The sequence below is a fragment of the Podarcis tiliguerta genome, assembly GCF_965153285.1.
Source record: "Podarcis tiliguerta genome assembly, chromosome: 6".
Taxonomy (NCBI): domain Eukaryota; kingdom Metazoa; phylum Chordata; class Lepidosauria; order Squamata; family Lacertidae; genus Podarcis; species Podarcis tiliguerta.
Genome location: NC_139539.1, coordinates 8,294,192 through 8,311,016, shown reverse-complemented (window position 1 = coordinate 8,311,016; position 16,825 = coordinate 8,294,192). Strand labels below are relative to the sequence as shown.

Below are 16,825 nucleotides of genomic sequence, written 5' to 3'. Positions count from 1 at the left end.
TAATAATTTATTTATACCCTGCCCATTGGGCTGGGTTCCCCCAGCCACTCTGGGCAGCTTCTAGCAAAGTATTTAAATACAATAATTCATCAAACATTAAAAACTTCCCTAAACAGGGCTGCCTTCAGATGTCTTCTAAAAGTCAGATAGTTGTTTATCTCTTTGACATCTGATGGGAGGGTATTCCACAGGGCGGGTGCCACTACTGAGAAGGCCCTCTGCCTGGTTCCCTGTAACTTCGCTTCTTGCAGTGAGGGAACTGCCAGAAGGCCCTCAGAGAGGGATCTCAGACTGAACAATGGGGGTGGAAATGCTCCTTCAGGTATACTGGGCCGAGGCAATTTAGGGCTTTAAAGGTCAGCTCCAACACTTTGAATTGTGATCGGAAACGTACTGGGAGCCAATGCAGATCTCTCAGGACTGGTGTTATGTTGTCCTGGCAGCTACTCCCAGTCACCAGTCTAGCTGCCGCATTCTGGATTAGTTATATTTTCTGGGTCACCTTCAAAAGTAGCCCCACGTAAAGCACATTGCAGTAGTCCAAGCAGGAGATAACCAGAGCATGCACCACTCTGGCAAGACAGTCTGCGGGCAGATAGGGTCTAATCCTGTGTTCCAGATGGAGCTGGTAGACAGCTGCCTTGGACACAGAATTGACCTGCGCCTCCATGGACAGCTGTGAGTCTAAAATGAGTCCCAGGCTGCGCACCTGGTCCTTCAGAGGCGCAGTTACCCCATTCAGGACCAGGATGTTCATTGGGAGCACATTCCAAAGGAGAGATGCCACCACACTAAAAGCCCTGGTCTTAGTGGACATAAGACAAACCATGGGAGCATGTAGAACTCCTAGGAGTGTCTCTCCCAAGGATCAAAGTGACCAGGCAGAGTGTGTGCAATGAAATAGGGAAAGGTAGAATTTGATCCTCAAACTGTAGTTAGAAAACAACAACAAAAACCAACAAAAAGAGCATAGAGTCATAGAACTGTAGAGTTGGATGGGACCAGTTGGCTGGAATGTAGTGCTCATAATGCCAAGGTTACATAGAATCCTAGAACTGTAGAGTTGGAAAGGACCTTAAGGGTCATCTAGTCCAACCCCCTGCAAATACAGGAATCTTTTGCCCAACGTGGGGCTTGAACCCACGATCCTGAAATTAAGAGTCTCATGCTCTACCTACTGAGCTATCCCAGGTTATGGGTTTGATCCCCATATGGGGATCTGCGTATTACAGGGGGCTGGACTGGATGATCCTCAGGGTCCCTTCCAAATCTACAATTCTATGATTGTGTCATAGAATTGCGGGGCTAGAACCCACAACCTTGAGATTCAGAATCTCATGCTGCAGCGACTGAGCTACGTCACCAGCTACACGACACATGCACAGGGCTGTATGTTTGAGCCACGTTGGGTGAAAGATTCCTGCATTGCAGCGGGTTGCACTAGATGACCCTTGTGGTCTTTTCCAACCCTACAATCCTATGATTCTAACCCCCCCCCATGTAGTTCCGCCAGATGGGCGGAAGGTGGCAGCAGACTCGCTGTAATGAACATTCGGGAGAGTTAAAATGCAGAAAGCAAAGAAAGGCTTTCCTCCATACTCCAGTTTGCAGACAGATGTGCCCAGGTAATCAGGGACCCTCCCGCATCCCTTGTTTAAGGGCTCGCCTTTATTAACACTCCCAAACCCTCCTCTCCTCCTGTTTGTGCCGCACACTGTGAAATGTTTTGCATCACAAAGGCAGGGAGCCTCTCTCTGGCCAGCTGTTCCCCTTTCCTGTGACTCTTTGTTCTTCTGTTGGGCCCTTGTTTGCTTGAGGCTGAGAACTTTCCCTGCTCCGATGAATGCTCCTGGGAGAGCTCTTCCGTATGTTTCACACTCGGCTCAGGTGCTTTGAAAAGCTTTCCCCTGCCCATTGCAAGGGTCAAATGCCTGCAAATATATTTCTGGTGCTTGCTAACGACCCACAACCCTTACGAGTGTCAGCGGGAAGCATTGTGAAGGTCACTGCAAAGAACAAGGAATGCCATCAATGGCTGGAATTTATCCTGGCACTAAGGATCAGTTGAATTCAGGTGTGGGGACAGCATGATTAAACTGCTCTCCCATTTAGAAGATAAGGAGGTCAGGTTAGATTTTGTGTTGGTTTGTTTTTGCTTTCACTTTTCTCCCCACCTGGGATCCCCAGCATCTGGAAATCAGGCAAACTGCCTTGACAATGGAGGTAAAAAAATAGCCCTTGTGGCTAATAGCTAAAAGGTAAAGGGACCCCTGACCATTAGGTCCAGCCGTGGCCGACTCTGGGGTTGCGGCGCTCATCTCGCTTTACTGGCTGAGGGAGCCAACATTTGTCTGCAGACAGTTTTTCTGGGTCATGTGGCCAGCATGACTAAGCCGCTTCTGGAGAACCAGATCAGCGCACGGAAACGCTGTTTACCTTCCCGCCAGAGCAGTACCTATTTATCTACTTGCACTTTGACATGCTTTCGAACTGCAAGGTTGGCAGGAGCAGGGACCGGGCAACAGGAGCTCACCCCATTGTAGGGATTCGAACCACCGACCTTCTGATCGGCAAGTCCTAGGCTCTGTGGTTTAACCCACAGCGCCACCCGAGTCCCTTTGGCTAATAGCTACCAATAGCCAATTCTGTAGTTTAACTGTGTACCAGGTGAAGAGGTATTTTATTTTGCCTGTCCTGAATATTTTAACATTCAGCTCCTTTGCCTTTTTAAATGTGCCTGACAGTGGTGCTCAGTGCTGCAAAAGCTACTAACAGTAAGCAATGTTGTCCCGTCCTGTGGTTGTCATGACAAAATGGCAATCAAAATGGACATCGGAGATTGTCAGGAGAAAATAGTCTTGTGCAAGGGGCATTTTTCCCTAGACTGTTTTAATTTCCAAACTTGATCAGCAAACACTTGGAATATACGTGGGCTAAGCTTTTCTGTCATGCCTTGGTTGATTTAAGTTTCCTTAGCTTTTATTTCCCCCCGATCTGCTGCTGGTCTGTGTGCCCTGAAATTAAAATATAGGAGATGGAGCTGCCGACAATTGTTTAAGAATATTTCAGTTTTTGTACTTACCCGAATGAATCCTTAGTTGAGGAAGCCCAGAGTCAATATTGTTTGGTTTTATTAGTATTATCATTGCGTTGTTTTAACTATTACCTGTGATACATAAGTTGTGCTTTATTTTCTGTACAGAAAACCCAATACAATTTATTTAAAAAAGCAAACAGGAAGGAAGGAAGGAAGGAAGGAAGGAAGGAAGGAAGGAAGGAAGGAAGGGGGTAGCCAACAGTGAGGCCAGTGTGGTCAGCAAACACCAGCAGGAGTGCCAAATTGGCTCCGCCAGTGCCTCACTTCCCTTCCTCCTGGTGGACAACAGCGACCCACCGGCTCACCTGGTCAGCTGCTTCAGTCTTGTTTGTTGGGGTTTAAAATCACCCACGTCTCTCTTTGCACTTGCTTTCTCTCTCCGCTGCACCAAGGATTCCCTGCCCGAGCTGCTTCAGGTCGTGGCGGATGTTCTCCTGGAGACACCTAGTTTCTCTCTCTCTCTCTCCAGGTTAAAGTAGAACAGCCTGACGTTCTTCTTGAGGGCTTGTCCCCCAACACTGAATACTCGCTGGCTGTTTACGCAATGTACGGAGAAGATGCTAGCGATCCGGCGAGTGTACAGGAAACCACTTGTAAGTCCCAGCTGTATGATTTAACGTTGGCATGGCTTGGATAGGATTCTCTGGAGCCTGGGGAGAAGTTCTGACTAAGACTCCATTCACACAATAAGTTTAAAGCACTGTGATGCCACTTCAAACAGCTGTGGTTCCCCCCAAATAATTCTGGGAAGTGACTTCACAATAAATCCTTATTCGCAAGGGGACTCTGGAAATTGCAGCACTGTGAGGGAAATAGGGGGTCTTTTGACCACAGCTCCCAGAATTTTCTGGGTGAAGCCATGTCTGCTCAAAGTGGCATAATAAACTAAATCTAGCAGTTCAACAGAGTAGCCACTGACCATCGTTTGGTAGTCCATATCTGGATCTGTAGGGAGAAGGAGCAAACTCTGTGGCACTTTAAGGAAAACACCCTTAGGGAAAAGAGGAAAACTGTTAATATTGAAAGTGGATTAACAGACATGGAGGGGTTATGGGAAATGAGAATATTTTCTCCCAGGATTCTGAGAATGTCTAAGTCCTAGGAGATGTCCTTAGCCTCTCTAAAGGTAAAGGGACCCCTGACCATTAGGTCCAGTCATGGCCGACTCTGGGGTTGCGGCACTCCTCTCGCTTTATTGGCCGGTGTACAGCTTCTGGGTCATGTGGCCAGCATGACTAAGCCGCTTTTGGCAAACCAGAGCAGCGCATGGAAACGCCGTTTACCTTCCTGTCGGAGTGGTACCTATTTATCTACTTGCACTTTGACGTGCTTTCAAACTGCTAGGTTGGCAGGAACAGGGAGCTCACCCCGTCGCGGGGATTCGAACCGCCAACCTTCTGGTCGGCAAGTCCTAGGCTCTGTGGTTTAACTCACAGCGCCACCCGCGTCCCTCTAGCCTCTCTAGTGAACAGGGATTTCCTGGTCTTTTGGGGAGAGATGCCATGAAATTAAACTGGGCTTCGGTCTCTAGTGTGGACATCCTATCATGGTAACCCCATGGTTATGTCTTGCAGTGGCCCTGAGCCCTCCACAGTTCTTGCATTTCTCCAACATCAGCCATGCCTCGGTCAGGGTCAACTGGGAGGCGGCTTCACATGCCGTGAAAAAGCACCGCGTAACGTACATCTCCAGCAGGGGGAGCAACACTGGAGAGGTGAGTAAGACTGTAAGAGCCACTATGCAGTAGCCGAACAAGTTCTGTTGTTTTGCACCAACAACAGCTAGCTAGACATATTGAAGGAGACAAAGAGACAATCATTCAGTGGGGCAGGCAATGCCTAAGACTTTCCATACAGAGCAGAAGTTATTATATCATCTTCCAGACAGCGAGGGCAATTAATGGTCTCTGCTGCTGGCGTCAAACAGCGAAAACCTACTAGAAGACACTCTGCAACCCTAACACTTTCTACATTTCAGGTGGACGTTCCTGGCAACTCATCCTTTGCTGTGCTGAAGCCTCTCTCATCGTTGACGCAGTATTTTGTCAGCGTGATTTCTGTTTATGATGAAGGGGACTCCTTCCCTGTAACGGCCAACGTCACCACATGTAAGCAAGGGTTGGTCAGCTTGGGGAAATGCAGCCGTTGGAAGTCTAGGTGGTCCTCAAAGCTGCAGTTGGATACTGAAGTTCTATATAATGTTGAACCACGTATTATGTTTCCAAGCACAATTCAAAGTGTTGGTGCTGACCTTGAAAGCTCTAAACGGCCTCAATCCCGTATACCTGAAGGAGCATCTCCACCCCCATCGTTCTGCTCGGACACTGAGGTCCAGCACCGAGGGCCTTCTGGCAGTTCCCTTGCTGCGAGAAGCCAAGTTACAGGGAACCAGGCAGAGGGCCTTCTTGGTAGTGGCACCTGCCCTGTGGAACGCCCTCCCACCAGATGTCAAAGAGAAAAATAACTATCAGACATTTAGAAGACATCATCAGACAGCCCTGTTTAGGGAAGTTTTTAATGTTGGATGTTTTATCGTGTTTTTAATATTCTGCCGGGAGCCACCCTGAGTGGCTGGGGAAACCCAGCCAGATGGGCGAGGTATAAATATTATTATTATTATTATTATTATTATTATTATTATTATTATTATTATTGGAAATTGGGCAGCTGGAACACCATCAGAGGTGTTGCGTTCTTTGAGGTTGCTGGTAGGATGAAAATTGGCCATATTAACCACAGTCGATACCTCAATGTTAACCATGGCCTTAAACCAAAGTGACCCAAAGATTCTCCAGCTGAAAATGTGTACCTTGCCACAGACTTTTCTAAGCCTTTAAAGCAGGGTTGTGAAACCTCTTGGTTCTTCTGGTGTTGCTAGACGACAACTCCCATCAGCTTCACCCTCAAGCTCTGGGGAAGCAGTGCAGGCAGCGAGAGAGGCAGAGTCTCCAAGCCCTGAAAGGAAATATTTCCAGCGTGTGGAGCAAGGCATTTGTTTACATATTCGCTGAAGTACAAAGGATGCTGAGCATCTTTTGAGAGGAAGGGCTGTAGCTCACTGGCAGAACGCATACCTTGCAGGTTCCTGGTTCAACCCCCAGGGATTGATGGGAGAGATCCCCACCTGACACACTGCCAGCCAGTGTTGACAACACTGAGCTGGTTAGCCAAATGGTAGATGTGATTTCATACATTCCTAATTGGAAGCTGAGGTCAAACCATCTTGGAAGACAATTAGAAGGCGAGGCTGGAAGCCCATTGCAGCAGAGGCTCTGTCACAGAAGAAAATCAAGAATAACAATTAGATTGCCAGCAGGCCCTGCTGATAAGTTTTAACTTGTACAACCAGAGACAAAAGCAGTAGTTTATATAGATATATGCACTTCATTAGCATAATGTCATTTTGTACAAAAATAACTTATCAAATACAAAGGTTTTTTTAAAAAACACAACCTATTTCAAAGTAGGGTTATACAATTCCATATAAACACCACTAAACTAAATGCTGACAATCACATGTTATATTAGTACATGCATACTAAGCCTAATAGAGAGATGTAAATATTTTCATTTAAATATTAACTTCAGAGCAAGAGCGAGTACATCTTCTGCTTCCCTTTCTTTCTATTTTAATGATGCAGATAAGCTATTCCTTGTCCTGATTTTCTAAATTAAAAAAAAATCCTCTGCGATTCCATTTGGAAATCGGGAACAAGGCTTCTCTGGAACTTTGAGCACAGTTCAGCTTGTCAAATTCCTGAGTCTTCAGCACATCCATGAGAAAAAATCTCTCTCTCTCCCCCCCCCCAACTTTCCTTTTTAATAATATATAATTATTTTCTCCTTGAATGCCCTTCCTGACTGAGTTCCTGAGTTGCAAATGCCGAATGGAACCCCTCTTCTCGCTCAAATGAAATAACGAGGCTTTAATTAATGGTTGCAGAAATGTGACTTACCAGCCCTTCAGGATGGGCCTTTGTCGTTTGGGGTCTGGAGAAGCGAAAGATGTGATGCTTCAAGGCAGCTGCCCGGTTGACGCTCGACTCCCTTGCCATCTGCTCTGCTAGCTTGGTGGCAAGATGGCTTGGGCTCCTTGTGGCTGGGACAGAACGGACAGAAGCTGAACTTCAGTTAGGACAGACAATTTATTACGGCCGGAGACCAGCTTATAAAACACACTTGGGGGTACAATCCCAGAAGGAAAACAGACATTTAAAACAATGTACAACAATAAATTTTAAATTTATAAATGCGATAAGCGTATAGACACTTAAAACTTTAAGATAAGCTACTGCAGAGAGATGACCCAGAGTCACCCATGGAACCGAGTTTGGGGATTCTCTTAACGAATTACAGTGGATGCTCGGGTTGTGAATGTGATCCGTGTGGGATGCACATTTGCAACCCGCAGCGGCGCATCTGCGTGGGTTGCGATTCGGCGCTTCTGAGCATGCGCAAAGTGCGATTTAGTGCTTCTGCGCATGCACGACCTCCAAAACCCAGAAGTAACCTGTTCCGATACTTCTGGGTTTCGGAGCGCCCATAACCTGAAAAAACGCAACCTGAAGCATCTGTAACACGAGGTATGACTGTAGTTTGGGTCGGGGGATGGTCTGCGCCTACAGATCTGTACACAGAATCTGGTGACCATCCGGGTTGTCTTATGATCTTTGCCGAACAGGAAAAGGTCAGATTTTTGCTTTTCCGGGAGGTCAGCAAGCCTCACCAGTAGGGGATCAATGGTCTCACTACGTGCCTCTTCATAAAAGGAACATCTAAAGAACAAGTGCTCTGGGCTTCCTATCTCCCCCAATGAACAGGCGCAAAGTCTCTGAGCATATGGGACTTTTTAAAAGGATCCTTCCAGGACCGGCGAGGGCAGAGCCGAGCTTCTGAACTTCAGTTTGTTCCTTCCCTCAGTAAAGGTGCCCCCACCCAGCCACCTGAAGGTCACCGAGCTCTCGCAAGGGGAGGTCCAGCTCGAATGGGAAGCATCTGCAGCGTCCGACGTGGTTGTCTACCAGATCAAATGGAATGTGATTGGGGAAAAGAGGGCGCAGGAGGTATGTCGCCACTCTGGGGAAGGCGGAGTAAGTTGAATCGGGCGAAGTCAGTCGGTAGAACGTGAGACTCTTAATCTCAGGGTTGTGGGTTTGAGCCTCACGTTGGGCAAATGATTCCACCTGGTTGGAATAGATGACCCAACTAAACATCAGGAAGAACTTTCTGACAGTAAGAGCTGTTAGACGGTGGGTGGAATGGTCTTCCTTAGGAGGTGGTAGACTCCACTTCCTTGGAGGTTTTTAAGCAGAGCTTGGATGGCAAATTCTCATGGATGCTTTAGCTGAGATTCCTGCATTGCAGGGGGTTGGACTCTTCAGGGGGTTCCAACTCTTCAATTATATGATTCTAAGTATCTTTGCATGCTACCATTGGGTAACAATATGGTGGCCTTTGCCAGTGCGTTGAATATATGTATATGTCACACAGGGAGGCTCTGATTTTGATTGGCAAAGTAGCCCTGTGAGAATAGGTGTATAGATCTCCCCTTTCTAAATTGAACCACCCGGATGCTATTAGGAAAAGGAAACGGAGCCTAGGATTTGCCGATCAGAAGATCGGTGGTTTGAATTCCAGTGACGGGGTGAGCTCCCATTGCTCGGTCCTTGCTCCTGCCAACCTAGCAGTTCAAAAGCACATCAAAGTGCAAGTAGATAAATAGGTACCGCTCTGGCAGGAAGGTAAACGGCGTTTCCTTGCACTGCTCTGGTTCGCCAGAAGCGGCTTAATCATGCTGGCTACATGACCTGGAAGCTGTATGCCGGCTCCCTCAGCCAATAAAGCGAGATGAGCGCCACAACCCCAGAGTCGTTCATGACTGGACCTAATGGTCAGGGGTCCCTTTACCTTTACCTTTACAAGTACTATATTCTACCCCCTCCCACTGTGGGGCCAACAGCATTGCCAAGGGGGCAATAGAGATCTGGATGATGCCATAGGGGAAAGGGTTAAACACCCCCTAACTCAGCACTAGCAGTCTCACCCAACTTTGAAGCTTCTTGTGAAAGATTTTTAAGTGGCCACAAGATCCCATCAGGAAAGGGCTCTTTTGCACCACCTGTGATGGTTCGACTCCCAGAAGGCATTATACACCCACAGCCTCCTCTTCATAAAAACATCGGCCAACTGTGCAGATGCCTAGAATTCAGGTTGCCTTTGTTCGTCTCTCCCATAGCTGTCTGTTGCTGGAAATTTGGCGTCTTCTATTCTTCCTGGCCTGAAAAAGAACACCGAGTACCAGATCTCAATATGGGCGTATTACAGAGATGGGGCTCGGAGTGATACCATCTCTGTCCGGCACAAGATCAGTAAGTGAGCAGGAACAAGCAGTCTCTGTAATCTCGGGAGCTGGGACCTGATGGTGCTGGATAGCGTATAACTAAGCCATGAATGTGCCAATGAAGTGGAAAACCATGATAATCAGGAGTCAGGTGCTGCAGCAGAAAGCCTGGGGGCTGAGGGGGGCTGGCTCTCTTGCAGCCTGGTCTATGGCAATTTGAAGCAGTGGCTGGAAAACTGTCTCTGAGTTGCCGTGACTGTAACCATGGAGGGAAGTGCTGACATGCTGGGCATGGAAACAGAACTATCAGCTGCTAACTCACATACGCACATGTTTTGAGGGCGTTTCCAGGCAACCTGTTTCTTGAGGGTTCATCCCGATTGGTCTGCAGGCAGTGTTGTTGGCAATTTAACCGGCATTCATTATGATCTGTTTTGTGGGGAAGTGTTGCGTCAAAGCAAGGGTTATCTCACACTTCCCAGTGCATCTCCCCCTCCTCTCTTTCCTTATTACAAAAAGTTCTTTTGGGAGAAGTTGGCTTGTCTCACGAGAGCTGCCAAGCAACTGTGATTGTGCAACCCTAATTTGCTAGCTGGGATGTGGGTGGCGTTGTGGTCTAAACCACAGAGCCTAGGGTTTGCCGATCAGAAGGTTGGCAGTTCGAATCCCTGTGACGGGGTGAGCTCCTGTTGCACGGTCCCAGCTCCTGCCAACCTAGCAGTTCGAAAGCACGTCAAAGTGCAAGTAGATAAATAGGTACCTCTCCACCGGGAAGGTAAACAACGTTTCCGTGCTCTGCTCTGGTTCGCCAGAAGCGGCTTAGTCATGCTGGCCACATGACCTGGAAGCTGTCTGCGGACAAACGCCAGCTCCCTCAGCCTATAGAGCAAGATGAGCGCTGCAACCCCAGAGTCGTCCGTGACTGGACCTAATGGTCAGGGGTACCTTTACCTTTAATTTGCTAGTTGAGAATTGAATCGCATCTGAAATGGCATCACAATCTACAGCTGCTTCTCTGAAGCTGCACCAAGTCTGGAGTAACTATTTCTCTGGGAAACGGTTGCCCCAGATCTTATTTATGCTGTTGGAACAGCCAGGGTTGATTACTGCAAAATGTTGATATGTGGGGCTACCCTTGAAGACTGTGTGCAAATTGCAGTTAGTTCAAAATGCAGCTGTACTCAGTGGGAGCAGCTGTTGGGATTTTGCTATACCAGGGCTTAAAGAACATTGCTGTTTGCTTGTCCATTTCTGATCATAATGAAAGGTTTCAGTGGAGATTTCTTTTTCTTAAACCCCTACACTAGCTTTCCCCAACCTAGATCACAACCTGGAGTATATGAGGCTTCCAGTATGTTGTCCCCTGATGACCTAAGTGGTCAGGCATGTCTGAGCAAGGGAACTTGGTCTTTCAGATAATCTGTTCCTGAGTCATTCAAGACCTCATTTTCCAAGAACAAGAGCTTGAACATGGCCTGGTAGCTATTTGGCAGCTGGTGAGCAACTGGCAGAATTAGTAAATATGAGAATGGAATAGGAGAAGGGGCTAGGGTGAGGGCTTGTGCCACTTATTTCAGATTAATGAAATGATAGTAAAAGCATAGAATCATTTGCTGGCAGTTCAAGGGCAAAAAAAAAAAGAAAAAAAAAGGAGGGATACAATTTAATACATTTTCTTTGAGCTGCTGAAGTCAAACAGTACAGAGGGGTAATCGTGTTACAGCAGCCCCCAAATGGAGTCTTTTAAAAATAAAATATTTTATTATCGTTATGCAAAATATACAAAACATACAAAATGCATTGTATATAGTTCATGCACATTTCTTGATCCAATGAAAGCACGATAGCAGAGAAAAAATGCAGATGGTTGTACATTTGTTGTTCCAAAATTCCACAGGCCAAAATCCACTTTCTCCTGAAACCATCAGCATCTGTCTCCCTTTGGTTTCTCAGACATGGCAGCAATGTGCCAAATCTTCAGATACCAATTTTTGGGCAAGGGCTGTAGCTCAATGGCAGAGCATCTGCTCTGCATGCAGAAAATCACGTGTTCAGTCCTAGCACCTCAGAGTTGGACTAGAAATGTACTGAGTGTACTGAGCTAGGTGGACCAATGGCCCGACTTGGCATCAGGTAGCTGCCTATTCATACTTGTAAACCATTTAGCAGCCATTCTGGCATCTAACGTGGTGCCTTCCAGAGTTGGACTCCAGCTCCCATCATCACTGACCACTGACCATGCTGACTTGGGGCTGATGGGAGTTGGAGTCCCACATTTGCAACTAGGGTTGCCAAATCTCCAGGTCTGACCTGAAGTCCAGGTTTGCCTGGCCAGGTGGCAGGTGAGGGGATTGAAGCTCCAAGTGGGCGAGAGTGCCTTTAATTTAAAATAAATAAATAAAAGAAGACATGTAGCTTGCAAGCTTCAGCCTGGCAGGCGCTAGCTGCAAAATATACCCTGGCTGTCAGGAGTTCAGCCTACACTTGAGTAGGACTCTGGCAGAGACACATGCTCTACTGGCATGTTCCCTCCCTCCTGGTCGATCGTTTGGGAGCTTCATAAGCTTTCTTCAGCCCAAACTTCACAGTGACTGATGCCAACCGACACCACTCAGCATTTTGGCTAATCTACTTTATTTACATATAAACACACACGGAGCACTGCAACATGGCTCCCCCTCTCTCTAGCATCAGACAGCAAAGAGAGAAAAAGAACAAAGGACAATAGTCCCACTTCAGGGAACACAGTAACACAAACATCCTGTCTCCGTCACTTCCCACTCTGTGGAGTCAAAACATACACTGTCATGTGAAAGACAAAAATCCCATGTTTGCAATCATGGAGCAGGAATTCTGCACTCCTCTGTTCCCCTCTCCCAATTAACCTCCATCACCAGGAACCTCCTCTGATGAAATCACCAGCTGACCTCCCTAACTCTCAGGTTTAGGCCCTGAAATCTCAGGCTCTGGGATACTCCTGAACCTAGCAACCTATTCATTATCCCTACCTTAGATCATGCAGCTGTTAAATCTGCTTGCTTGCCACTTGCTGCAAGGCTCAGTGTTGCATTTGCAGTGACAGATTAGTCTTTGGACAGAGGCGACTTCTTGTTTACAATGATGCAGCAGTCTTTCAAGGCAGGGGAGCGCGAGCGCGCGCACACACACACACACACACACACGCCTATCCGGAGTGCTGAATCACCCTTCACAAGCAGCACTCTCAGAAATGAAAGAGAAGTTGCCAGCCAGACCATGTGTCAAGGTAGAGACTGCTCCTTGCTTGGTACAAAAGGATGAGAGGTTAGAAAGGGTCCTCCCTGAAAGTCCCCCCTTAATTAATACTTCCTGACTAATGGCTTTGCTGGCAGTGAGCAGAACACCATTTACTTAATAGCCACCCTCTATTTCTCTCATTTAGCCAGGTTTTTTACATTTGGGGGAGTTAGCTGAGACTCAGATTACCAGCTATCCTGGCATCATCACCCTTTGCTTTGAGTCATATTTACTTATCTAGATTCTGCTTTTCGGCTCCAGTGCTCAAAATGGATCACGACAGGCAAAAATAGTATCTTTTTAATACATATTAAAGAAGAATTAACTTTGCCTGGAATCTTCAGAATAGCATAATTCAGGAGGAAACACTCAAATGAATCATTTCTGCCAATCACTAGCAAGGCCAAAGGGTTTTCTGTAGAACAAAGTGTTCAGAGCACTCCAGAAGGGCCAAGTATATCAGATGGGAGGGAAATCTCAGCAAGCTCTATTACCGGTAGGTTATTTCTGATTAGGACGGCTGCTTGCGCGCTGCCAGAACAAGAGGAAATGCACCATTGAAGAAGCGGACAAAAGGAGACACCGATTTGCATGAAATTTGCACATTTTAATTAGGTGCGCCGCAGAATTCTGTCAGAAGTGGGAGTGGAAATTGCTGGAGTTCACTTATCTGTCCCATGTCTAGAATAGAAATCAGCGCAGTGAATATGATCGAGAGCAGAGCAGATTTTGGGGAGGTGTGGTGTGGTTAGATGGGGATAAAATTTCACTATGCAAGGATAAATCCTTGCGCTAACTAAACAAGCACTTCCCTCAAGCTCCTACAATAAGTTTACTGCGCTGCTAACTCACTTCCCAACTCCTATAAAATATTCCTAAAGCATCTTTTAGTTGAGCAGCCTGCTTCTGTTAAGTGAAAACTTTCAACAAAAGATTCTTTGCTTCTCTGAATTAAGTTTCTCATTCTCCCCCACCCCCTGCCAGGCCCTAAAAGAGGTGTTTTTCCCTTTTTCTTTCCAAAAGCTCTAAGCATCTTGGGATATTCGATATGTTTCTGTTTTGCACCCGTTGTTCAATTTACTCTTCCTCGACTTTATAATTTCGGGTTCTCCCCTAGGTTCTGGGTTGTGTCCTTTTGAAAAGGATAGTTTTTTTAAAAAAAGAAGGAAAGGAAAAGGAAATCAACTTCAGTTTGTGAGGCACTTGAAAACAGGCAAAGAGATTCTCTCAAGAATTGGTGGACTTCAAAGGTCACTGTTGAAGTATTCCAGGAGTTGTAAGCTCAGCAGGAGGGAAGACAATGCAGGCTTCCCCCTCCCCTGGTTGTCCCAGGAGAAAACATTTCTCACTGAAGTTTCTGAATAAAAGTGAGCGTTGTCCAAAGCCTGGCTTTCTGATGTGGAACAGAATAGCTGCTCTTCGAGTCTGAAGCTAAATTCGTTGCAGGGGGCTGTGGAAGAGAACGGATGAATCCTTGGCAACGGATAAGGCATTTTATTTATGTAACAATATTAACATGACGCTTACTTGACTGAAGATCGCTTAATGGTTTACAAAGGGCAATCTGGAATATGCATTAAAAAAATAATAATCCCACATGCTTTGGAGGTGGGGGAGGGGGGGGAGTCAGGACTGTTTAAAGTGGTAAGATAATGATTTTGATATATGGTGCAGTTGGGGGGTCTTAGCATCCCTTTTAAAGTTTCGTTTATGATAGTTAAGCAGAAATGTTGACCTTCTGAGCAGAAAGATGGGATATGAATATTTTAAAACTAGCAAGCAAATAAATTATCAAGGTGTGGGAGGATATGTCCTGGGAGCTCGTCTTGGTATTGTCAATTATTCATTGACTAGCGAAAAATAATGCCCAACATATGTGTGTGTGATGTGTGCAAAAAGGCCTAAAGGTCTCTGCAGTATTTAGGCCTTTTAGCACACATCACACACACATATGTAGGGCACATTAACCTCCATAGGGTTTCTATCAGAGGTGGAGAAACACACTTTGTCCCCACTCCCCCAACCCGAATCTTCAGGTAGGGTGGGAAAAGATCTCTTTGGAAACCAAGGAGGGCTGCACAGTGTGTTCTTCATCCTTGAGTCCCCTGATGGGACTACAACTCCCATCATCCTTAGACCAATGGTTACCAATGATGGGAGTGGTAGTCTAACCATCTCTGGGAACACAAGGGTGAAGAAGGCTGGTGCAGACCATTCCATCTAGAGAAAGGTAGATGGACTCAATGGTCCGCTTTGGTATTGTCAGGGAACTGCCATCAGAGCGGGAGGTGGAGAGGAGGCTCCCGGACGATGGTGGAGAGGGACCTAGTAGAAGGAGGGATAGCCCATCCGCTGTGGAAGGTAATCAGCGTAATACCAGTGAGATAGGGGAGGAGATGGAGGAATCGGAGAGGTGGCTCCAGGACTCTTCGCAGAGGGGACGAGTACTCAGTTGCCCACACCCACCTTGCGCAGAAAACTTTCGCGCAGGCAATGGGGGAGGAGACTGGGCATCAAACAGCTTCTATGCTGGAAGCGGTTTAAGAAACGCCCACTGACGGATTCTGCCAGCGACTGAGGCAGCCACGGAACTTGAGGCTGTCCTGACAGAAAGGGTTCAACCATGCAACCTAGGCAGGAGTAAAGGCAACTTACGCACGAGCAATCCCTAGAACCATTACAGGCATAAGGCAGCTTCCTGTGTTTCTAGGTTGTGAGTGAATGGCAGAAGTGAATGGCAGTCTTCTGTTATATGGGAGAAAGTAAAGGGATATATTTGGGAGTGAACTGGGTGGACCTGAACTAAGGATGGATGGATCTGTCAATTTTGGTCTCTCTATTTTTTCTAGACATAAGTTCAGTTCTCCACATTTTTGCATTGCTTAGCTTTTTTAAAAAACAACACACAACTCACGAGCATTTTACTGCAAATCTCTCCCAACATACCCACTTTTGTATGCCATCTTTCCTAATATACGTTTTCTTTTGCAAGCAGTTCCCTCTAATACAATGCATTTCAACACACATTCTCTTGAAACAAGATGCATTTTACACACAAAGCTCAATTTGAGAACCACACTGCAAAAATTCTGGGTAGTGTGAATTTCAAGGGAATTGTTCCCACTTGCATGAAAAGTTCAAATTCAGTAGTTTTGCTTTAAAATCGGAACCCAAATCTGTGCCCCAGAATGCCTCTTGTTTGCTTTGTCCCACAATGTTCAGAGAGAGCCATTGAGCTAGCCTTCCATCTGCCTAGCTGTGACCTTATTCTGTATCTCACAACAATGAATATTTCTCTCTCTTTTTAAAAAAACCTACAGTACTAGATAGAACAATATAATCCCCGTAGTCAAAAACCTATCAGTGCATTTTGAACACATCTTAATAATATTGAAAGACCCCGTTGCCTGGCTACAAAGTACCTGTAAGGTGGATGGAAGATTGAAGAACAGGAAGGATGATAATCACCCAGAAACATTCTCCAACCACATCTTCTCCCTTTTATTGCTCACCGTACTGTCTACTTCACTTGAGGACTTGTGGTTCTTCTGTCTGGCTCGCAAATTTGGATGCTATGTTTTGCCAGTGAATCCAAGGGAGAAAGTTGCTTAGCCCCTCTTGAAAAGAGAAGGCGGGAGAGGGAGGGTTTGTTTGCTTTTTTAATCAAGGAAGATTTAAGACGGCTGGCACAGATGGCACCCCTTGTGCCAGGGAACATTTGTTCCCTTCTGGGCAGCCTCAAACCCCTGACCTTTCTTTCCACCTGTCAAAACCATGTTGTCAAGATTCTGCAGGGCCTGCGGGACCTTTCAGAGCAAATCCCTCCTCCAAGAGCTCTGCTTACTTTCCCTCAGCTTGTTAGGATTTCCTGGGATGCGTCTCGAGGGCTGCTGCAGATTGGGCCAGATGCCAGTTGCTGCCAAATGATCGATTTGTTCATCTCCTCCTTGACACATTCACAGGAGACGAGTGTCTCCACAAAAGTGGAAGCCACATTGTCCTGCAATGTGCATGTCAAGCTATCGTTTTGACATCTTTAGGATTAATGCATCTACCATTTTGAAGACTACCTACCCATGATGCTGAGCCTGGCACAGAGGTAGGATGGTAGGA

The 16,825-nt window shown here is 46.5% G+C and overlaps 2 protein-coding genes across 4 annotated transcripts in view; one reads left to right on the top strand and one right to left on the bottom strand.

The window, feature by feature from the left end:
* PTK6 (protein tyrosine kinase 6) overlaps positions 1–16,825 on the bottom strand; it is a 736,207-nt gene that overhangs the window by 62,509 nt on the left and 656,873 nt on the right. The gene's annotated exons all lie outside the window — the stretch shown is intronic.
* The window catches only part of COL20A1 (collagen type XX alpha 1 chain), a 131,344-nt gene that overhangs the window by 39,589 nt on the left and 74,930 nt on the right, over positions 1–16,825 (top strand). For both annotated transcript variants that reach the window (XM_083447254.1, XM_083447253.1), the window contains exons 14-18: positions 3,567–3,690; positions 4,672–4,811; positions 5,075–5,204; positions 8,017–8,159; positions 9,332–9,464. In XM_083447254.1, coding sequence (XP_083303380.1) covers positions 3,567–3,690; positions 4,672–4,811; positions 5,075–5,204; positions 8,017–8,159; positions 9,332–9,464 — 670 coding nt within the window. The remainder of the gene's footprint in view (positions 1–3,566; positions 3,691–4,671; positions 4,812–5,074; positions 5,205–8,016; positions 8,160–9,331; positions 9,465–16,825) is intronic.